At 33.9% G+C, this 25,279-nt stretch overlaps 1 protein-coding gene across 1 annotated transcript; it reads left to right on the forward strand.

Annotated features, from left to right (window-relative positions):
- Positions 1-805: 805 nt before the first annotated feature.
- On the forward strand, positions 806-21,341 carry LOC120636560 (UDP-N-acetylglucosamine--peptide N-acetylglucosaminyltransferase 110 kDa subunit-like). Its single transcript, XM_039908097.1, has 7 exons — positions 806-1,131; positions 9,890-10,287; positions 12,768-14,005; positions 14,078-14,369; positions 14,461-14,641; positions 16,896-17,000; positions 21,040-21,341. The coding sequence occupies exons 1-7, from the start codon at positions 1,016-1,018 to the stop codon at positions 21,191-21,193; spliced, it is 2,484 nt and encodes an 827-aa protein (XP_039764031.1). The 5' UTR covers positions 806-1,015; the 3' UTR covers positions 21,194-21,341.
- Positions 21,342-25,279: the final 3,938 nt, after the last annotated feature.

A 25,279-nucleotide genomic window follows, 5' to 3' on the forward strand; every position in this document is an offset into this window, starting at 1 on the left:
AAATTATTCGATTTCTTTTCAATTCAACGGGAGGCGAATTCTTCGCTAGACAAAACAAATATTAATTAATTAAGTGCATAACAGTATTAATAAACAGCGCTAATAATTCACATAGGTACTTATTATGTACATGCGTGTCAAAAGACCTCTAAACTTATAATTCGCGCGTTTAAAAAATTTAAATGAAACATCACTAACGAGCTAGGCAAACCGAAATGACTTGCCGCGAACGTGGTACGGCTTTTCATTTAAACTTCAATAAAATACATAGAAAGACTCATTTTGATGAAGACACCAAAAAGACACGCCCGACGTCCTCATCACGACACTGGGTGCGTGAGCTATTTCCATGGATTTTTTATTTTGTTTCAATGAAGAAACACCATGGTGGTGCTATGATCGTCCGGGCCACATAATTTTGGGGCATTTATAAAACATGTGTAGACTCGTAGATTGTTTCATTTTAATTTTTTAAACGCGTGATTTAAATAAAATAGAATAAATCCTTAGTTTTTATTTTTAAATCTTTTTTTATTTATTTTTATTTATTCTTAAAAATAATTGTTTTATAAATATAACCTAAAATAAACTATTTAAAACTAAATAAAATCTAAAACGTCCTCGAAACCACCGCAGCGAGGCACAGTTCCTAAGATGCTGGCAGCATTGCCCCTTTGGATGGCCAAACTAATTCGTTGGCCAAGGTAACTGCCCGCTCTAGGATCACCGGTAGACATAACCCTTTTCGATAATTTGAGATAACAGATATTACTGCATAAGTTATGCTTTGTCGGTTATTCATCTTTAGCTAGAAGTTTAGTAACTAAAGGATAAGACTTACTAAACGGCTAAATATGTGTAAATCAGTGTTCAGGGTACCAGGGTTGCATGAGTAACTAGCTTTACGTCGAGCGTGTGCGAAGGTCGCTGCGTGCGTCGCTGGCAGCCAGCGCGGGCGCGTCGTCTTGTGACGTTCCTCAGTAGCGTCGCGCCTCTCTGAGGACATGTTAGTACCATGGATTACCAATGCGTGGTCGTGTATACTGTCATCAACATCGCGCCGCCCCGGCCCGAACAATCGCCGGACACTTCCAACGGCTGCTTGGAATGGATTAAAAATAAAATGAAAAGGTTAGTTTTCAAGGTTCTGGGTGTGATTGGAGAATTTTTTATTTATATTAAATGTTGCAAACAACGGGTGAGTTTCTTGCCGGTTTTCTTTTCGGTCGGATCTGTCTGCCGAACCGGTGTACATACACTACAAACAGATAGACTTCACGTTTCGAAAGGCCTTATAGTATTTATATTAGTCCTACTTAAAATACATTTTGAATTTAATTTAATTTATTACATTACCTACTGGTAGCAGAACTTTATAACGTTTGGAGATTCCCGGTATTGAACTGATTATACCAGACAATCTCCCGGGCGCTGTGGTGTGATGAGTGAGGGGCCCGGGATCGATACCTGCAGAGCCAATTTGTAAAGTAACAGTTTCTGAAATTTCTCTAAATAAAGGCCACTTACCGAAAAATACCTGCCGCCAGTGTTTTCGTGCTATGTCGCATAGGAACCGATTTGGTCTATGTGCTTAATATAGAATAATATGAATTTCGTCATAGAAAACCCAAATCTGAATAGAATTGGGTTTTGCATACCAACTGATATTTGTTTGCAATACTGAATGGTTTTTAGATTTCTATTAAAGTCAAAGTTAAATAATAAATTTAAAGTTAAAGTCAAATATTTCTTTATTCAAATAGGCACATAGGTCGCACTTTTAATGCGTAGATTACAAACAAAATGTATACATAGCAGTGAGTAGTGATGGCGATAACTACATTCGTAACTTTTAACACGTAATGCAGTGTGGTGGTAGAGCAATGTACATCACACCTTGGCTCCTCAGCAACACTTTAAGAAGCACTCGGCCACCTGGGCGGCCTGCTAAGCTTCTGGAAAGAGCTTGAGTGATCCAGCGGTGAGCCGAACCAGCGGCCACACGTACAACGGACGGTTCAGGCAAACCAAGTACGGAGAAAAGAAAAGAAAAGTAAAAGAATTACATTCGTTAAACTAAAACTAAAGCTACGAGGGTTAGAAACGCGCCCTGGCCTGAGAAGAATAGGCATTATGAATAATTTTGAAAAACTGCCCTGGATGTTCGAGAGTATCCACCACAATCAGAACATATCTTATCTAATTTAATTGTTTTGTTGATATAAATATTTAAATAAATTATTTCCCGCGAAAACGCTCAGCGGGTGTCATGGCTGCACTCGTGACGTCACAGGCAAATTAGAGCTATCTGCCTTAGTAAGTCCTTGTTCCATAGCTGAAGATTATTGATTTTGGATTATAATACAAAACTGAGTGACTGATAGTTTGAAAAACGCAAATAACAAGTGCAGCGATTTCTAAAACACAAGCGGTACTTAATTGTGTTTATATAGAATTGACGTATTTCGGCGCTTCTTGGCTGATCGTTTTTATGCAGTTTTATTTACGAGTATTAAAAATAAACACCAATCCACTTAGAATATTAATAAACATACGTGTTTGAAATACATGAATCATATATAATTAATCAAATAAAATATTTTAGCGATTCTTTGTCACTGTCATCATGCCTATAATTACGAAACATCCTTGTTTCTGATCCCGTGATCTGCAGTCGAACATGCTTGCCACCCCGCCACCTAACCTACGAGGTAAAATATATTACGTATAATACACATAATAAATATAATACATGACATGATATGATATTGTATGAATTGAAATAATCAAGTTTACTAATGGAATGCATACATACATACTCATCATTTCAATATATTGTTGTACGCCAGAAGTGGTTGGACGCATGTCTAATCACAATAAATAAATATTTAACGATACAAAAATTACAACCAATGGAAAATAAACTTTTTTCATATTATATTTAGTACAGGCAATTGAATTTCGACAATCCAACTATAACGAGATAAAATGTGCATAATAGCAGATAGAGTTAAACGCGGCATTGCACAAATTTATTTAATCAGTAGTTAATGAAAATTTCATAACGAACCATGAATTCCCGCCTACTCTAAAGTATAATTTTAATAAGTAATCTATATCATTAGTACACGTACACATACAATTATACACAAAAATTTACAATGTATGTATATCTAATCTGTCTGTTTGTATGTTTAATAACATTACATTACCATTTAATTCGAATTTAATGCGTTACGAAGAAAATAAATTCATTAACATCCCATGTTACCAGGGCTTCAGATCGATGACCACGTACAAACTGTATTACCTAATATCAAAATATTTTCAGTACCTTGGTAGTAGCTGAGCTTTTTTAACAGCGCTCCTCTGAGGAAGTACTACCGACATACTTATTTCTGCCGCTAATCAGTATTGTTGCAATACTGTGTCCCTATGTGGATTAATGAACCTTGCGAAAATTTGCTGTTCTCGATACACCATTCTCTCTCAAATATTTTTTAATAAGCAAAGTTTTTATGTTTAAAAATTCGCGAAGTGGGCGGCTATTCTCGGTAGTCAAATATGATTGGTTATCTATACAAATAAAAAAAACTCTGTCTGTTTGCATAGTCAATATTGTTTGTCATTCTTCGTGGCTTAGTGGTAATGCTGTGGCTAATGTGGTAACCTTTAAAAACATGCAGTATATTAGTAGATAATTTTTTGTAGGTTAATTCTTTTTAGGGAATTTACCCCTAGAGATTGAGGGGTAAAAGTCCTATTTTTTTTAATTCAAAGATTGTTAAAATCTGCATAATTTTAAATAAAAGTAACCAAAGGTCTATTTTGAGAAAATTTTACGTGTTATATGGACATAATTTTGGACAAACGTTAACTAGATTCGAAATATACGAAATATTAAATCAAAAGAAGCATATTTATTTGTACATAAAAACAAATTCAAAAAAATTTAAGTGTTTAGTTATGACAACCCTATTGTAGATAAAAGACCGACACACGCATAATACCAAAACTACGCGACATATAACGAGTAACATGATTTTAATTTTGCATATGATGTTAGTGCTGTATCTGATTTCTAACAGTAAAAACTATGGCTGTGGTTTACCCAAAACTATTAGGTTTTCGATTTCACAGATAAGTCTCAGAGGTAGTAAAAGACTATTATTTTGGTTTTCATTTACACATTGTATTAATTGGAATGACAAAGTAGCACAATTATAAAAGCGTCCTCTTTGTGGTTTATTACTACCCTCAGACATATTATTTAAAAAGCTGCTCTGGGGTGACATTATATTCTATGCCGTGTAGCATAAATGCTGCAACAGCGTAGAAGTTGTTCAGTAATAAATTAAAACATAAATTCGTAATCGTTAATCTATTTTTTTTAAATAAATTTTAAATATATCAATTATGATGGAAAAGTACAACATTAAAATAAAATATACTGGCTTAAAATATTTCCAGTTTTTCTTTTTCCTCTTATAATATTATTCCTAGGCACCTAGGTACTCCACAAGTTTATCGCCTATTCTGTTGCTATGAAATGAATTTGCCAAATTAAATTGTCGCCATGGCAACAAGTAATTGCTACTTCCGCTTACACGCTCGTTTCTCTTTTTGTGAGCTCGTTTCTCTTTTGATGATAATAAGGATAACTTCATAATATGTTATCAAGTAGTTTTTCCTACTTATAGTCAGATAGAAACTAATTTCACGAAGAACTTTTGCAATAAAGAGCTAAAGAACCTTTTGAACTCATTCCGCTTTGAGAACTATTCTTAGAAATAATCCGCTTTCATAGAACTCATATTGATTTCAAGTGAAGCATTGTTTGCAATAAAAATATTACATTTGATCGGAAAATTAGAAACGTTGTGTATACCTAATACTTTAACAAACAGATACTTATTTTATTTACTAGTAATATTTATGGTCCTGTGCCGTGTGGTGACCGCAGATCAGAATACATTTGTCACCACTCCCTGGGTATCCATTGGCTGAGTGGAGAATAACGAAGAATGGAAGCAACGTCGTCGATTCTTCAACTACGATCTACTCCAATCACAAACGCGTCTGCTAGCAATTTTTAGTCTGTATAGGCTATTCTGTGGTCTGGTATTGGCTATTGATGATGATATTATCTAATGCCCATGAGGGTTGGCGGACTTAGTAGTACTCTTACTTGGTCTGTACGCACAAAGTTACGCCCTTGGACCAACGTTCTGCCCGCATCATCTTCTACATCATTGTGTGAATGATGTTTATTTATTTATTTACACTATTTGCACACAGACAGAAGCAGTATACAAAAGGCGGGCTCATCGCTTAGTAGCGATCTCTGCCAGGCAACAAAGGGCTAACAGACTGCCGGTTGTGAATTATTAAAAAAAAGTTGAAGATGATGCGGAGACAACGTATGCACAAGACCGTGGAATTCAGAACTACGTACATAATCCGTCTTGCCGCACAGTGTTCCGCGTTAGATCTTCCATTCCTCGCAATCTTTCGGCGCTAAATGCACTGCTGACAGAGTCACCTCAATGTGACACATTTGTGGATTCTTGGAACACCGCTGTTACCAGCTTACAGTACTGTGAGAAATGCAATTGCACCATATTTCTATAGATTCTGAAAAACTCGATTCGAAGATTAGAAGACTTTTTACTAAAACTACTTTTTATTTTTTGCATGGAAACGAATAAAAAGTACAAGGCAAAATAAAAATTATTTTATGACAGTGATTATCACTGACTACGTATACTTCTTCTAAGAGCTGTCCTGTATCTAGCACTGTTATTGTTATTTTAAGGAAGTTTTCACGGAGCTCCTCCGAAGGCAACAGGACCAAGTGATGAGTCTTTGTTTGTCGAAAGCGAACGCAATAAATGTTAGCCGTTCAACCTCAGTTATATACAAAGGTCACAATATTGCAGTCAGTGCGATACCACTGTTTGCCCTTAGATCCGTCAGATCAGTTACCAAACCAGTTTGCCAGATACTCTACCCACCACCCGCCCACTACTGTAGTTTTGATTTAGAAAAACCTTTTTTTTTGTTCCACCACAAGATAGCCCTTAACTGTAATCTCACCATCACCTAACATTAGTAGTAACATATTATGTATATATGAATAAACAATTCAAATTTGAATTTAATTTCACAGTCTAAGATGGAGCGGGCTAACCTGTTAGGGAGTATGTAGTGACATCATATTGTAAATCGCATAGCGGCGCGTTTTCGTCAGTAGAATGATAACTAGCCGCGGCCGAAACGTTCCACGAGACCAGACTAGAATATCTGAAATAATTAATTCGCAAATCCCCTCTGCTGGGTATCTAACTCGGAACCAACAATTTAAACCAGGGCTCTCACCGCTGCGCCAGAGCGGTCGACAAAATAGTGAAAATCAAATTTAACAATATCTATATTCAACTACATAGATGGAATGAATGTTGAATATTTTCTTTGTCAATTTATTTGATGTGCAACGTATTTCACCGGATTCACTGTCAAATTAATACTGTACCGTGTTACATAAGAGGTCAGCCATACATTTTAAATGAAGGAGTGCACATTGAACATCGCGATGTCAAACAGACAGTTTAGGCAGACCGTCAGACAATCAATAATAAATGTATGGCACGAGGCTTTGGACAATGTAAAGTTGGAATTGACTGAAATTACATAGCACTTAAACAATTACAAATTCATATATGGTTCAATGCAGGCGTTGGTGTTCTAGATTTTAATTATTCATTTCCTACACGGCTGGATCGATTTTGTTTAGAGCGGGGTAATTTGGTACTGTTACTAATATCTATAAACTATTGCAATCATCTTTAATACACTTAAACAAAACATAATATATTCAGTTTATAGAACCTACTTCATACACGCTAGCCCCCACGCAACGTTGTTGGCGTATTAATCAACCTTAAGCGACAATTAATATTGCGATTTTTTTTTGAACTTCGAAAGGGCAAAAATTATAGAACTACCTGGAAGCTGTCAAAAGGAATAATTATCCCGATTTAAAAAAAAACATTAATGCTTCGCTGCTATTGGTCCTATTGTGATTTAATATAGCCTATAGCTTTCGTCTGATAAATAGACAATCCATCAGAAAAAGATTTCTGTCAAACGGTCCAGTAGTCATTGATATTAGCGCGTTTAATCGAAAAACTCTTCAGCTTTATAATATTAGTAATTTGTAGATTTCCAGCATGCAGCACAGCACCACTGAATTAGTAGTAGAGCTATTTGTGACAGAGCTCGCCTGAGGAACTACTGCTACCAAGTTTGTTTCTGCCGCTAAGCAGCATTGTTGGAATGTTGTTTTCCGGTCTAAAGGACAAAGTTGCCGGTATTTTTACAAGCACATGAGACTTAACACCTACGCCTCAAATTGATGGACACAGGGCGGCATGTTGCAGGACGTGCTCCTTGCATACCCTATGAAATGTTGCTCTGTTCATAGGCGATGTTTTTCCACTTACCAGGTGGGCCACCTCCTTCCGAACCAAAACAAACAATAACTTCTCCAACAAACAATTATTTAATGTTAAACCACCTTGTTAACATGATAATTTTTATATTCGCGAGCTCTACTGTTTTATTGTAACTCAAAATAACGAAGTACTTGCTATGCACTCACGCCGTCCGGAATATGGCAACTTAAAAGCCACGTTATTAAATACACAGCAGTAAAACAGCTGACCTCAATTAATATAAAAGTGGCCAGTGAGTGGAACGCAGAATATCACATGAGAGCCGTAAAATAAGATTTTGCTAGATTACCCTTCAAAACAAATTAAACCGACCTAAAAATATCACCCTTAAATCGTATGCAGTGTGACAAAAAAACTATCTAATTATGGCTGGAAAAGTTAACGATACGTTAACTTTTGCAGCCATAGTTTATATTTAAAAAGCATAGTTTAAAATAATATGCAATCCTACTTTTACACTTTTGCTTTTGTTTTTCATCGGTCTTTTTACACACATTGACTTTTTTCTAATTATAGTCGTAGTGTTTATTTATAGTAGTAATGTATATTTATAACCAAACAACATAACGGAACTAAGTAGCTAAAATTTTGGGAATGCTACATCATCACATGATTTAACGTTATGGATTAAACGATTTAAGTTCCGTTCTCAACACACAATGTTAATATATTTCAAACTTAAGTTCACGCACGTGTACGGTGCGTGTGTTTTTGAAGTAAAACTTCTTTAGGCGCGACTAGGGAGTAGCTCAGATTTTTTCTGACGGAAGTAACGCTTACGTCAGCAAAACGTCTGTCTAGTTTCCGCTACTTAAAAATAATAATTTGGATTGGTCGTAAGTATATGTCATATACTCCACGCTTCTTGACTTATACGCCAGCTAGTGGCAAATATCATAATCAATTAGGATTATTCATTATCAAACGGATCAATTGTGAATAGAAAAGTGAATAAAAATTCAACAGTTTTAAAAAAACTATTTCAAATTGCAAAGATTTTTGTAAATCTCTAAAAATACTCGTTTATTTATTACTTGTGTAATAAAAAAAATATTAATAAATTGTCTAACGCTTGCGACATTCAATAATATTCAATGACAAATATAATTATATATTGACATGTGCTGATCTAACCTACAATTTTCTACTCCCAATTAACTCTATTTAACAAATGAAAATATTCATAAAATGTGAAAGTGATATTAATGAATTTTTAATAGAATATAAATTGAAATAGTGAATAATAAGTGAAATGGTAGAGTCCCAGAAAAATTTTACTCTTTCATTAATAAATAATAATAAAAGTATTACTTCAATCGCGCGTGAAGGTTACACGCACACACTTTTTATTTTTAACCTGTACTAAGAGAAAGCAGGCATGGGCCTGATGTGTAATGTTAATAGGCTAATAATAATTTTCTTATTCAGACCCTTAATCTAGTAAGGATGAAATTTCGGACGGATCTTTAATTTATACCAAAATGATTGTTTTAGCTTAGATAAGTTATAGCATCTTTTAATGAGCAAATTACTAGCAAATGAGTAAATATATAAATACCTTCCAATGTAAGAAACACTATTCTTTTCTTCCATACATTTTTTGGCTTGAAAATGTGCAGATATAGCACCCATATTGTTCGGAAGCTTTGAAAAGTAAGGCAGCTTACATAGTAGTATAAACAATTCAAAGCTTGAGATTATTCAGATCAAAGGGATCCTAAGATAACATTAATAACTAAATAAACAATACATAAAAATACGACGTAATGAATCTCCTTTAAATATATACTCGTGGCAAACAAGAAACATCTTTTTACTGCCAGCAAAGATTTATTTTATTAGGTTCGAGTACGAAGCAGCACTTTTGATATCTTCAAATGAAATAAACAGAATTTAAACCAACTATTACGGCGCGATACAGAGATCTACTTATATCGAACAATTTGAAGATTGATTTATTACCTCACGCTTAGTCATCGATAGATTTTTAGGACTGTCTCTAATATTCAGCCAGAGAATATTCGACAGAGGCATTCAATACTAGTGGTTTCCTGGATTGGAAGTATTCTGCAAAATTATGCAATACCGGTTTAGCTGTGAAGCCGATAGGTAACAAAGGCAATTTTTTTTAATCCTGGCATTGATACCCTGATTCTTTTACGAGACTAAAGGTATATTTTGTACACTTTTTAGGATACTATTCACGGTGATTTTTTGGTCGAATACTGATATTTCAACCAAATGTAGTAAAATAAAAACTGAAATTACTTTTATAATTTAAGTTATACTCGACGACTCCTCGAATATAGTGAGAAAATGCGAAAAACAAACTTGGTCATGTCACGATCTTAATCTTTGCCATCGTATTGTTTCAGAGCAATTGCTGCAGTTTACCTCCAGTCGCTGAAGCTGTCACCAAACAATGGAGTCATACTCGGACACTTGGCATGCCTCTATTACAAGGAAGGCTTAGTAGATCTCGCTATTGAAACCTACAGACAAGCAATCGAAATGGAACCCAATTTTCCGGATGCGTACTGTAACCTTGGCAATGCACTCAAAGAAAAAGGCCAAGTAGAGGAAGCCGAAGAGTGTTACAACATGGCACTGCGTTTATGCCCAAACCATGTTGATACACTGAACAATCTCGCAAATGTAAGAAGGGAGCAAGGCAGAATCGTAGAGGCTACAGAATTGTATATAAAAGCTTTAGAGGAGTCTCCCAGTTTTGCGGCGTCGCATAGCAATTTGGCATCGCTTTTACAACTGCAGGGTAAGCTTGCGCAGCCTAAAATAAACCTTCTATTCTTCTTCTATTTTATTGTCACTTTGAAAAACATCAACATCAACAAACAACTCATTGTCTTTCAATCCCCGTTAGGATAAGCTTATGTTAATCCCTTTGTAATTTTCCAAGTGCCTAACCAACAGACAGACAAACTGAATATTTAAAAATATAAATTTGGTAAAAGTCTTTATATCATGAACCGACACTTCAATTATATTAATTTAAGCGAAATATATATTAAATTATGAAGCTGACGAAAAGTTGCGGTATGACGTTGACGCGTCTTACAGCAAAGCATTGCAAATGTTTGTATGCCTTTAGTGTGTGTGTTTTCCCCTAACCTTTTCAGATTCATAACCGTATGTCCTAATCCGCATTTAGTAGCAGATAATTTAATTAATTAACTAGGATTTTTGGATTTCTGATTTTATTATAATGATAAATGAAATAAAAAATATATTTCTAAGCTTACCATGAACGACAAGCTTTCGGTAGATTCTTAGGGGTGATATAAGATATTACCTAACATAATGTATTTTTTTTCTACTACAAGTTAGCGCTTGATAGCAGTCTAAGAGAGCGACATCGTTGCATGCCACATGCCTCCTTGGCTGCATTCAAGGTTGTGTACGGCGGGCGGACAATCTAAAACGCCTTTGGAAGAGTATACCTATCTAGGCTCTCAAATATGCAATGATGGGAGCTTAGTTCTAGAAATCAAGAAACGCATTGCAATGGCAAAAAGCGCCATCACACGCCTTACGGGAATATGGAGGAATCGTTATCGAAGCAACAATACCAGTTGATAGAACGAGATCGAGAGAACAATACTAGTCGTCTAGTCCGTGCTTTGTCCGTGCATCTTCCCTATTTTCATTATGGCGAGAGAAAGATAATAGATGCGTTCGAGTTGTGGTGCTAGATGACTTTTTGGACAGCCGAGCGCACAAGCGTGTCTATCTTGGCACAACTAGGGGTAGAAATTCGACTTTCCTCAATATGCTACCAACATCTGCTTTCGGACATACCATGCGACGTGGGGATGAGAGTTTAGACAAAATGATTATAACGAGAAACACCTAAGGCAAGAGACCAAGTCTCATGCCGTTCAACAACAATTTAGGTAGACCAGCTGAGACACAATTTAACACCATTGGTAGGCTTGCCTCGGATAGAAGCGGTGTTAGCAACTGGTCCGAGTGGGGTTGCAATTACACCATGACCACAATGTACAGCAATAAAGGAGCGACTATAGCGACATAGAGAGAGTGTACTTTACTTTTTTTACTATTTATTATATAATCATAATCATCACTTCGACCGATTGAAATCCACTACTGGACATAGGTCTTTTCTAGAGAGTTCCAAGTCCTGGGCCGCTTGTTTCCAGCAGCTACCAGCGACTCGTTTGATGTCGTCAGTCCACCTCGTTGGGGGCCGACCAACGCTGCGTTTACTTTTGCAGGGCTGCGTTTACCTGTGCGGGTTATTACATACATATTATTTATGTATACAATGTGTATGTATATAAATTATTTACAGGTTGTGCATAACCTTACTTTTTGAGCTGTGTTTTATGCCATATTTGGCCTCGAGGAGACCGCTGTGTGTCGATAAGGCCGCAAAATTGTAGTCATTGTGTGTATTTTTATGTCGTGTTCATTTATGCTCGGAAGTGATTGGCTCCACAAGATAAATTCTTGCTGGCATCTTGGTAAAGTCTCATTTCTAAGCCCGTCAAACAGTTTCAGAGGTGCTTGTTAAGCTAGGTATTTGTAACTTATAAACTCTTTATTTACGACTAAATAGAACATACAAATTTACAACGTACATTAAATAACAGTTTTACGTTGATTATAAAGCTTCCATATGATTACATATTTGATGCTTAAAATAGCCTATGGTAATGTAATTATCCAATGACATGGTGAACTCCATTAGCATATGTTAATATACTCGTAAGTGCGTTATAATTGGCATTTCACGGACCACTTTACTTCATAATACAAAAGCGAAATAAGTTTGATTAGTTTTGTTTATTTGTAAAACAGATATCGATCTGCTGATTCAGTAAAACTTAATTGGCGGGTCTACAATTAAAGCTGTAATTCCAGTCTGTACCACGGGAAAAGTGATAGCACTTTTCTTTTCAAATCATGTGCAACAGAATTGACAACTACAACAAAATCGGATCAGACACTGCTTGCTTTCTGGAGGCGGATATAAATATTTTAAGTACGACTGCCCGAAAAAGGAGTAAATATTTTCAGAATTCATATTGTATGTATATGTTTTTTTTTCCAACCATAGCTTTTAAATACTTAAAAGTTAGAATCCTTACATCGTCCCGAGTGATAAAGAATAATATTTAATTTATTTAATGGTGGCGGTATGACGGTATTTTAAATCATCGCTCATCTTCGGGAAACGTTATATTATAACATTTTCATTTTATTAAATTACAGGCAAACATGCAGAAGCTTTGGACCATTATAAAGAAGCGATATCGATTCAACCCCAGTTCGCTGATGCATACAGCAACATGGGAAATACTCTGAGAGAATTGCAAGACACCCGGGCAGCTTTAAGCTGCTTTAAAAAGGCTACAGAAATAAATCCGCTATTGGCAGATGCGCACTGTAATCTAGCCAGCATACATAAAGATTTGGGAAATATCAGTGACGCTATCCAATCATACAAAACGGCATTGAAAATTAAACCAAACTTCCCAGATGCCTTCTGTAATTTAGCACATTGTCTACAAATGATCTGTAATTGGGAAAATTATGAAGACCGAATGTACTTAATTTATTTAATAGTTGAAGATCAGGTATCAGGTGGTAAAAACTTATGCTCTGTACACCCACATCATTCGGTTCTATACCCATTGACAAATAAATCAAGAAAAGAAATAGCAGCCCGGCATGCCAATTTGTACCTAGAAAGAGTTAGAATGTTTGATAGAACTTTATTTCAATTCCCAAAAAAATTATCAGGACGATTACGAATTGGCTACGTTAGCAGTGATTTCGGTAATCATCCCACTTCTCACCTAATGCAATCCATACCAGGCATGCATAATCGAGCAGACGTGGAAGTATTTTGTTATGCTTTAAATCCAGATGATGAAACCGCATTTCGTAGGAAGATAGTAAGAGAATCGGAGCATTTTGTTGATTTATCTCTCGTAAAATGCAACAATGAGGCTAGCGAAATTATTAACAGAGATAAAATTAATATATTAGTCAACATGAATGGTTATACCAAGGGATCACGAAATGAAATATTCGCATTAAGGCCTGCTCCCATACAAGTTATGTGGCTGGGTTACCCTGGTACAAGTGGCGCTGATTATATGGACTACTTCATAACAGACGAGATCTCAAGTCCAATGTCGGCCTCAGAAGATTTTAGTGAAAAGTTTGCTTACATGCCCTATACTTACTTTGTTGGTGATCATAGACAAATGTTCCCTCATTTGAAAAAGCGATTTAACATTAAAATAAGAGGTGAAAAAAATCGCAGCGAAAATATGGCTGTTATAAATGCAGCCCCGTTTATTGATATGGATGCTCTTTTTCGGGTGAAAAAATATGATGATATTGTATCTTTTGGAATTTTAGAACCAATTTATGTATCTTTTAATGACATTTACATTCCGAGGAGTGATTTGGAAGCAGCAATAAAGCAAAGAAAAGATCAGGTAATTAAAACTAAATATTGTAATCTACTGTTTCCATATTACGGTATTTTAACTTTTTTTTTCTTGTTACAGGTTTATATAAATAATGTGTTAGTGGACAATGGCAAATATATTTATCAATTCAACAAGACGATGGGTTCAGGGGAAGAAGTTTATGACAGTATTATATTCACATCAAGACATCAATATGGTATCCCAGAAAACGCAATAGTTTATTGCAATTTCAACCAATTATATAAATTGGATCCCATACTAATGACTGTTTGGGTGAACATTTTAAAAAGGGTGCCAAATAGTGTTCTTTGGCTTTTGTCTTTCCCTAGCGCCGGTAAACCAAATTTACAGGAATTTGTGCACAAATGTGGTAATTATTTTATATGATCTGTTAAGTATGATTTAGAACTTGGTTCTCTTCCAATAAATGTTAAGCATATAAAAAAAATGTTTTGTTTCAGGTCTACCTTATAATAGAATTATATTTTCGAAAATAGCCTGTAAAGAGGAACACGTACGTAGAGGCCAACTGGTCGACGTTTGTTTGGATACGCTTTTGTGTAACGGACATACTACAGCTTTAGATATTTTGTGGACTGGCACACCCATGGTAACCTTGCCAGGAGACACTCTAGCCTCAAGGTAATTGTTTGTTATTTTTTTTAGTAACTAATTTCTTCAAAGTGTATCTTACGAGTAAATATGAAAGGACTAGCTGTAGCCGTGAATTTTTCCTCCTACAATTCCTAACAAAATGAATTATTAAGAAATTTTCAGATGACAAATTAACGAAAAATGTCCTTTATTCCCATCACAAACATACATATAGGCACACTTTCACCGGATTTATTAAAATAGGTAATTTGTCTTACACCCTCTACTTTAACATAAGGTTGATTTTCAATGTTTAGGCAGACATTTTATAAAAAAATCACTTAAAATCTATTAGTCTTTGAACACCCACTTAAAATCTATTAGTTTTTGCTTCGTTATTTTTTAGCCGACGCTTATGCCACGGAACAAACCTAAGATTTTGCTAGTGGTCAGTCTTAAAAGATTTGCATACAATTCTATATGCAAAACTTTTAAGGTTAAGCAACGTTAAACTTTTTTACCGCTAAAGACACTTTCAATGCACATAGAAGTACTACATATATAATTTTTTTGCAATACATTCAAACAGCAGGATCAGATCCATGTGAAAGCCTATATTGGTGATATGAATGCGAGATTTCGTAAATATCTAGCAAAAGTAATATTATCATGACTTTTGTCATGATAATATTACATCAAAAAGGGTTTATCGTAGAGTTTTTGCAATTTCAAAATAGAATTAAACAAAATATTTAACAATTTAAGGTTGTGTTGAATATTATGGGCTTTAAATATGTAAAAAGAGATGTCATAGGATCCATGAGCTTTTTGAAGTTCTTTTGGTGCGTTAGGGAAAAATGTTTTAACTAAATTTTTAATACGCGCACACTGTTATAACAAAACTTTTAGTAGTAATAGTATATAACATTTCTATTTTAAATCATAACACAGATTTAAATATTTGATTTGCATTCCTTTTTATTTGTCACTGACACAGATCCATTATCCATACAGATGGATCAGTTAGTTCAAAGTTCGTACTTTGAAATTCAAATTTATAACTGTGCAGAAACATTTAACATAAGATTTACGGAATATGTTATGCCTCAACAATAGCCATGCAATACTATGTAAATAACAATAAAACACATGAAAAATTAGGTTACAGCGAACTAGGCAAAGCTAGTCAAGTACAATTAATTACAATTCAAAGTCGGATGTTTTGAAACAGAAAATAGAATAGAATAGAAAAACTTTATTGCAACACAATAATAGTACTTAGTGCTAGGGTGCAAAGGCGGCCTTATCACTAAAAGTGATCTTTTAAAAGCAACCTGAGCGTGCGAAGCCGATAAAAAAGTGGAAAGTGGGTGGTGCATAAAGGATGCTACAAAAAATTAAATATGCCACATTAACATAACAGCTACAAAAATACTGATATAAATTTGTATGTACTATAATAGACATTTATGATATATATTCAGGCTATTATAATCTTACATAATACTCAATTACATAGATGAGTAATAATTTAGCTAGAGATTATAAAACACAGATTAGATTATAAGACAAAATATGATTAAGCTATAGATTTTGTGCTAGCCAGAAAAAAAAGTGCTGTCATCCGCGAGAAAAAATCATTTGATGCACCATACACACATATTAAAAATAAATGAAAATAATTTCATTTCATTCAAGAAATAAATTCATTTCCTAACAAGCAGCAATTTATATACAAGCCAATGCTGCCAGCATCTTAGGAACTGTGCCTCGTTTCAGTGGTTCCGAACACGTTTTAGTTTTTATTATATTAATATTAATATTTATCATCATCATCATCATCATCATCATCATCATCATCATCATCATAATCATCAACCCATCACCGGCCTACTACAGGGCAAGGGTCTCCTCTCAGAATGAGAAAGGTATAGGCCCTAGTCTACCACATTGTGTAAGTGCGGATTGTCGTTACGCGAGTACGCTATGGAGAGTTCTCAGGCATGCAAGTTTCCTCACGATGTTTTCCTGCGCCGTTTAAAGCAGTTGATATTTAAAATGCTTAAAATAAATGAAAACGCACATAACTCCGAAAAGTTAGTGGTGCGTGCGTGTTCGAGTTCGGTCTCCATGAAAGGAAAGCCGAAGCCTTACCTTAAGGTTTTATCGCTTGATGAAAATAATATTACATTTTTGAAAATAAATAAACTTATCATCTTAACAAGCATATCTGTATAAGACATGAAATATATATTTGGATAACACGATAAAATATTATTTAAAAAAACGTTCATGTTTTCAGGGTCGCCGCATCACTACTTAACACACTAAACTGTTCTGAGCTGGTAGCTAAAGATTTGTTAAACTATGAAGAAATTGCAGTGCAGCTGGGAACTGATCATGAATTGTAAGAACACTTTTATAGTATGAATTATTTTATCAAATGGAGTAATCCTACTAATTTTATAAAACGGCTCATTGATCAAATATGAATTCAAAGATTCGAATACTTGATAAGGAAACATATAATTCCCATAACTTAGTACTGGTATTAATATAATAATAATTTTGCTGAGTGAAAAGAAAATTAAAATACCGCTACGTTTTACTTATATAATTTTAACTAATAGAATATGGACTATCTTATACACATGCAATCCGAATTATTTAACGTGTCATTATAAGTTTTTTCAATTGTTTCGTTACCTTCAAATGGTACTAATTCCGTTTGCTTTTAATGTTACATTACTCAGGTAGAATTAAATATTACGTTTACAATTTCGTTGATCATTCTATTTTTATCAATTACGTGCTTAAAATGAGATTGCTATTTCAAAGAGATTATTATGCCATGTGCGTTCAGCATAACAAAAAGCAGCTGCTGCGAATTCGTTATCTTGAGCTTTATATTTTTTTTACAAAACTATAGTTTCGGAGCTGGTTGCTTTTTATATAGATAAAATATGATTGATTCGTTTTTGAGAGTGATGGGTAATACATTTAATAAAAAAAAATACATATTCTGAAATAGCGTAATTTTAAGTAAAATAATTTAGTTTAGTTTGCTGTAGTGTCCGCGAACCCCAGGAATATCTGTGCGATGCATGTGTAATTTACAATTTAAATAACCTTTAAACCAAATCGATATCGAATATCCAAACACCCTTAAGCTATGTTGATTTTACAAAGAACTTATTCAACAATTTTCGAACGAATGAATGAATACACTTTTATTGTTCACCACACACAAATACAGCAATATTGTAAATAATAATTCACACAATACATACAATTTGGCCTTATGGGCCTTATCGCTACATAGCAATCTCTTCTAGGCAACCAATAGCGTATTATACAACTGAAGAAGAGAGGTAGGTGGTGCATATGAATATGTACATATATATGTGTACATAGATCCATATTATAGGTATAATAAACTTATACACAATAAAATATAAATATATACTTAGTCAACAAAAAATTGTCAACTCCCAAACAAAATAAAAGGGAAGTTCCGAAGAGTAAAAAAAAAAAGATCTTTTAAAATGATTAGCATTTTCTAGACTGTGCCTCATCGATTTCTAGAGGAAAAGCATTCCAAAGTTTAACAGCCTGAAGAATGAAAGATCGCGCTCACCCTCAGGAAGATCAGCTTCCTTTAAGTATGGAGGATTTCACCAGGGCAACACACAAATTAAAACTTTTCCTTTAAATAAGGTGGAAAAGAAAGAATGTGTAAGTTCCGATGAAGTCGAATAGGTAACCACTGAGATGAGAACGAAATTATGCTATGTTAATGTTTTGAAATCTCTCAAGTTTATTTAACTGATCGTCAGTTGAGTTAAAATAGCTTGCGTCAGCGTAATCAGTATCAGCGTAAATAGTATCATTTTAAATTATGATTTTCATTAATATGACCACCATGTTATATTATGTAAGTAACAACATAAGTAATAACATTTACCTTTGACGTAAAAAATAAAAATAAAAATAAAAAAGCCTTTTAATTCTTGCTTACAATACATAATAACATTGCAATACACATTATGATTTTACCTTGAAACATTAAATACAAAGAAAATAAATAGAAAAAATAAACAGAAAAAGAAATAACAAGTGGTTCTAAATTTCGTTTAATAGAATTACTAGTTATTATCTGGTGTTATATAATTTCTAGCAAGAACCCCTCATGCGAGGGTAAAGGCCTCCTCCAGATATGACCACCGGTCTCTATCCTTGGTTACTTGCATCCAGTTTATGCCGGCAACTTTAGCGATATCGTCGGACCATCTTGCATACGGTCTGCCTACCTTTCTATGGCCTGCAGGAACTGGCCATGATGTCAGCCTTATTGTCCAACGGCCGTCAACCATCCTAGCTATGTAGCCTGCCTGCTGCATTTTAATCTTTGGGAGTAATGAAGGGCATCTGTTACCATCGTCTTTTGTCGTATGACATCATTTCGGATTTTATGAATTCTTTTTATCTTCATCACACTTCTCTCCATACTCCTTTGACAAAATTTTATTTTATTTTTTATGCGATAGGTAAATTTCCAGGTTTGGCAAGCATAAGCGATTGACGGCAACAAACATGTATCAAAAACCTTTGATTTTACTTTTATTGGCATGCAGCTTTTTAAAACTTCTTTTAAGCTCCAGTATTGTTGTTGTTGTTTGTTCCAGCCGCCTTTAATTCTTCGGTCTACTTCTAAATCGTTACTCTGACTTTTAAAAGATATTTGCTTTCCAAGGTAGAGATATAGCTGTCAACAATTGTATAGGTTAACTTCCAAGGTAAATAGAGGATTCAAAATAATTTGTCATGATTTTGGTTTTGCTGAGATTAAGTTCCAACCCAACGTCTCTACTCTTTGCTGTTTTCTGAGAACAAGACTATATCGTCAGCAAACCTCAGATGGCTGAGGTATTTACCATTTATATTTAGTCCTACCTTTTGCCAATTCAGTTCATTTCAGTTTCATTTCCTTATTCCATCGTGGTTATTTTGATTGCTTTTCTCTTTCGTTCTCATTCCTTTATTGGATTATCATTTGATTGATTACTTGAGGACTTTTTCCTTTTTTTTCCATTACTTCTATGGCTAAATTTGGAAGAAAAAAAGCAAGGGTTGGCGATTTTTTCTGTATGTAGACCCATCTGGAGCTTCAACAATAAATGGTCTTATCTGTTCACATTTCTTCGCAATCTCTTCAGGATGCCATTTTGAATTTGGCGACTTTTTATACATAATTTTATCTCCTTTGTTTAAAAAGTTAACTTGATAATTGTTTTACTTTTTTTTTAAGCATACTGAGGTAACCTCTAAGTGGTTAACAATAACCTTATTATCACCATCAAACACCCAATGTCACGATAACCATTTAACTTTGTTTGTGCATATTTGTTATATGTATTTGTCGTATGTTTATATCTTCTATCATTCTCTTGTGCAAATTGAAAAATGCACACGCATTGTTCTTATCATTAGACTTGTTAAGAAATCTTCAATACTTGTCTATATAAATTAATAAACCCTTACACAATACTTGTATACATAAATTAGCCAATTCATTCAAAAGATTTCTAACAATGAAGCGAATGGCTTCAAACTCATATATTATATCATTTATTCTTTTTCATTTTTTTCACACAAAAAAACTATAAAAATTTGTAAAAAAAACATCCACCCTCCGCTTGCGGGGCATTCGATTGCCCAAGCACCCGGCGCGTCAGGTCTCGAGAAAGAGAAACCTCCTCACAATACGCGCCGTTTCAAGGACTACTGTCTTCTGTATCCGACCCTTGAACAACCAAGCGAAAGCTTCTTAAAATGTTGGTCGAAGCTTTTCGCGAGAAGACCATTGACTGAAACGACGATCGGGACAGTAACGGTCGTCTCAACGTATTTATCACCGTTTATAAATAATATCCCAATAATATTATGTGCGTACTAATACGCACATATTATTGGGATATTATTTTCAACTGCTCGTCAGTGCTCTGAGAGTTGATAAAACTGTGGGAGAAGATAACTATTTATCCTTTACCCGGGGAGATAATCGTCTCCTGCCTATGGTAGCCATGCTGTTTGGTTATTCAGCCACACAAATTTGCCTTTTTTTTTATACATTTATTTAAACATTAAAATATAAAGAAAGAAAAAAACTAGTATCAACTATAATCACATCGACCACTAATAATGATCGATGCATAATCATAAAAAATAGCCAAAATATAAAAAAATGATTGAAAAATAAATAAAAAGGGCAACCTTCCTTTTTTGTCCTTTTAAGCATTTAAAAACGATAAAATAATAAATTAAATAATAATTATAATATTATATTATACTAGTCTTAATTTATTATAATATCCATTTACAAAAAAATACTGAGCGTTTTAATTATTTCAAGACATAATTTAAACTTTTTTCTTTCTCCTTTTCAGCCGGAGATACATGCGAGCCAAATTTTCCAGAGCCCGTTCGAGCAGCACACTTTTCGACTGTAAATTCAATGCCGATGCGTTAGAATATCTATATGCTCAAATGTGGGAGCGTTATGCCAATGAAATGCAAGCCGACCATATATCGGTGTACTAAGCGAAGAAGAGAAGAAACGAAGCTTATGTGGGACTTTTAAAAGAACAATGGCGAAATTTTACTGTCTAAAATAAAAGCATAAAAATATCAATTTTTGACCATGCTATCACCTTATGGTAAAAGCCGGTTAAAAAAAAATTATAGCTTAGATTACAGTATATTTTCTAAAGATTAATTGTTGTATTCCTTATTTATTTTGAAATTCAATTATTTCGTTAAAAAATATCTCACAGCCTTAACAGAGAGCACTAGTCTTTTATTTTTATTCAAACGTTTATTTTATTTTTTTAAATAAATTCTTATGTAAAATAGAAATAATTGAGAGTAATGTTATGGTATCACTGAATCTAAACTATCTTATTATGAATAGGCGAAGTTACACTTTGAAGTATGGCAGACGATAATTCTAAAGGTCTGCTTAAAATATAAATCTAGGCTTACAAGTAGATATTTATATTCAGAATAACCAACATAACGCTTTCTTTAACAAACTTTCTAAAATGTATAAATGTGTAAATTGTACATTTTGATGGACATTTACCAACACTGAGGGTTCATAAAAGAGGGTGAATATATATAATTAAAGTACCAAATGACACAAGAAATAACCTACAAAATTTCAAAACTGAAAATCAACATGGCAAACAGACTCAACTCAGAAATTTACTCGTATCTCTTTGACATATCTCTCAATAAGCCCGAAATTTAAATAAAGCGTAAGCTTATAGAAAAATCCTAGTATCATATTAAGGATTACTTAAAAGGTAACAAAGCTTGGTTATAAATTCAACGTTCTCAATAAATTCTATAAACTGCATAATATTAATTAACAAATGGTGATAACAAAACGAACATAGTTCATTTTTATTACCCGACAATTATATTAACATACATGTATGGCCGCTTCATAAGTGCCTGTGATAGGAACACAATTTTTCAATTTGAATTTGAATAATTCGATGTGAAGGACTTTGCCATTGTTCTTTTATTTAACCGTCTCGCATCGTCGTATTTTTAAAGATACAGCTATTTTATTAATAGGCTAGTTGTATATTTGTAGTGATAAATTAATGAAGCATTCCATTAATAGTGGCATGGTAGGATTAAAATAATCAGAACCGACATAAATGTGCTACAGTGCAGTTAACGGACAGTTATTAAATCTGCCAAGAAATTCTCGAGAGAATTAACAGCTAAGCGATAGAAAGTCAGCGTCAGTCCGGGTATTATAACTGTCATATGATAGTTATCGTTTACTGGGTCGTAATACGTTTAATAAACGATCCCGCATAGAAGCTGAAATCTTTAAACATTTACTATTTATATTATATACTAACTTTACAAAAAAATGCAACGAGAAATTAATTTGTTTAATAAACTGCTAAAATACTATATCGTCGTACAATAGGTAAATATATATTTTTGGGGATTGCTATTGTTTAATATAAATTTATTACATATTTTCAACCGTTAGTATAGTTTTAAAGCACATAACTGTCGGTTTTTGTATTTTAATCCATTCATTCGCTTCATTTCCTTTATTTATTTATTGTTGCTGTCAATCAAATAGTCATAGTTATAATGGTTCTTATATATGAACTTACTATATTCGTATATAGCGTCGATGTTTATGTATCAAGAGTGTTAACTTAGTATTCCATATTAAAATTGATATCACTTTTAAATAAAATATAATGTGAAGCGGTGATAGCAAGGTGGATCGGACTTCGACTTCAATTTCTCAGGGCCCAGTTCGAACGACCTCTAACTTTTGTAAGTTTTGTGTGATTAAGCAATTAAAATATTAGATATTGCAAATCCGAACTGGCCCAGTGTCATGGAGTACGGCGTTAACCCGTTCCTATTGTGAGGGGAGCCCTGTGTTCTGTAGTGGGCCGGTAATGAATTGATATTATGATGATAATGTTAATATTATGCACAGCTATTAAGAGGGGCTTACTGCGATCGCTAAAAGCAGTATTGTTTTTATATGTCTGACGCTTTCATTTCAGAAATATAATTCATGTTTTAAAATATCGCTGGGCAAGGCTAGCTTAGGCAGGCAAAAGGGATAAAATTTCAGTGTCGGATACGTGTCCACACGACTACAGCGCGGCAACAGAAATTAGGGGATTACCCCGTGTATTATTACACGTTACCTATTTGGATAGTATTTTCTCACCTGTGCGCCAGCGTAAACGTAAATTGCAAATGTAATATTTTGCCCATTACCCGGGGGAAAAATGTCTCCCGCCCAAGCTAGCCTGCCGGCGATGGTAACGAGCCCCCAGTTTTCGCCTATTGTACTTTTTAAATATATTATGTATGTGTGTAATAATCAACATTTTTTGAAATCGAGTAAGTAATTAAGAAAAACCAAAGCTGGATAGGCACCACGTAAAACCCATTCGGTCGTGAATGTAGCCACTGCAAATTGCAATTGCACCATGCGTTTTTCTTAGAAACTTCCACAAAATAAAGAACATACAGAATCCCCATAATTGCCTGCAGTGCATTGTCTCCAAAAACAGAGAAGAAGCCGAAAAACACAAAGCGGAATCTTTGTAACTGCAGAACTAACACAAACTTTTTGCCTAGTGTCGAACCGCCTGTTCGGGAAACAATACTAAAGTGGAGTGGTTTTTGATGCAGCCAAATAAGTCGTGTACACGGATACTGTATGTTCCGAATTCTGTGGTAATCTCTTTATTATATTATGTAAGGACTTAAAATACCAATGTACCGCGACCTAATTAATGTTTAATTATTATTATATAATATATTATTATAATAATAAGATAAAAACTTGTTGTGATAAATTATCAAGAACGGAATCGCAACATTTCAGTATGCACACAAATTTATGGATGACAATTTAATACAGATTATGACTCCGCAAATAATTAAATAGTTAATGGTGATAAGCGTCTCGGAACTATTTTGCGTTAAAACCGATAAGGGGAATTGGTTTAATATAACTGCCATACCCTAACAGGTTAGTCCGTCACCACCTTAGACTGCATCGTCACTTACCAACAGGTGCAGGTTGCAGTCAAGGCTAAATGTAGTGGAATAAAAAAAAAATTAAGTAGTGAAACTTTTCTAAATTACAAATACAAAAAAATAAAAATGGGACAAAAATGAAATTTAGCAAATTGAAAATGCACAAAATTTTAACATGAGAATTTAAATTAATTCTCCGTCCATAAAGGTCAAGCGGGGGTTTTACATGTTTGAACAGCTATTTTGATGAATTAAAATATGTTTGATTTAAACATATGATTAAGATTAGCACTAAGAGACCCATAACATAATCACAAAGAATATAGTCATGACATGTGTCATACTAGATTGAACATATGCAACATTTTAAGGAAATTGCATATTGATATTTTCGACTTTATTTGATAGTAAGTATCTACTTATACTCGTAAGATAGTCGGTAATTCTTGTACTAAAACTTAAAAGTTAACTAAGAATAGCTTTAAACATATATTTTATTATACATTTTTTTCAATATTGTTCTAGTAATATTATTGTTTTCCCTATGTACTTCGGGACCACAATAATATAACTAAATCGAGATGGGTAGTACTAAAATATTGTTTAAATGTGTGGTACACATAGTAGAGGAAATCGTTTGGCCAAGAAGAAAATTTTAATTGATTCTCCGTCCCGATGAACTTTAATAACGTACAATTTAGCTTTAATGTAAAATTGAAATGGTAAAATAATTTACAGTCCGAGTTAAAGCAGAAGCATTATTTTTCCCAAAAAAAAAAAGAAATCCTGCAGGAATCACATGCAGGATTTTACTGCATAATTTTTAGTACTATCACATGATAATTTCTGTCATGACTCAATTCATACGTTTACTTAATCGAAATAGCGGGCAGAAACTAGTTGTCAAAAATATGATATAGGTACATTGTGTTGCGAGATTATTATCGAAAGCCACGGAAAGTCACGGTTTAGCGATTAAATTTAGAATAATTCTAATATAATTTTAAAATACTTGTTAAAAGGGTGATTTTCGTTTTTTTTTGTTTTTAATTGATAAACTTTCTATTAATTGTTGTTTTTATT

The sequence above is a fragment of the Pararge aegeria genome, chromosome Z (assembly GCF_905163445.1).
Source record: "Pararge aegeria chromosome Z, ilParAegt1.1, whole genome shotgun sequence".
Classification (NCBI taxonomy): domain Eukaryota; kingdom Metazoa; phylum Arthropoda; class Insecta; order Lepidoptera; family Nymphalidae; genus Pararge; species Pararge aegeria.

What these genes read in the sequence shown, in the direction of transcription:
- LOC120636560 (XM_039908097.1), top strand. Translation starts at nt 1,016, where the DNA reads ATGGATTACCAATGCGTGGTCGTGTATACTGTCATCAACATCGCGCCG. An exon ending in GGAATTTGTGCACAAATGTG is followed by an intron (nt 14,370 to 14,460) that starts GTAATTATTTTA and finishes GTTTTGTTTCAG; the next exon opens with GTCTACCTTATAATAGAATT. An exon ending in CTGGGAACTGATCATGAATT is followed by an intron (nt 17,001 to 21,039) that starts GTAAGAACACTT and finishes TCTCCTTTTCAG; the next exon opens with CCGGAGATACATGCGAGCCA.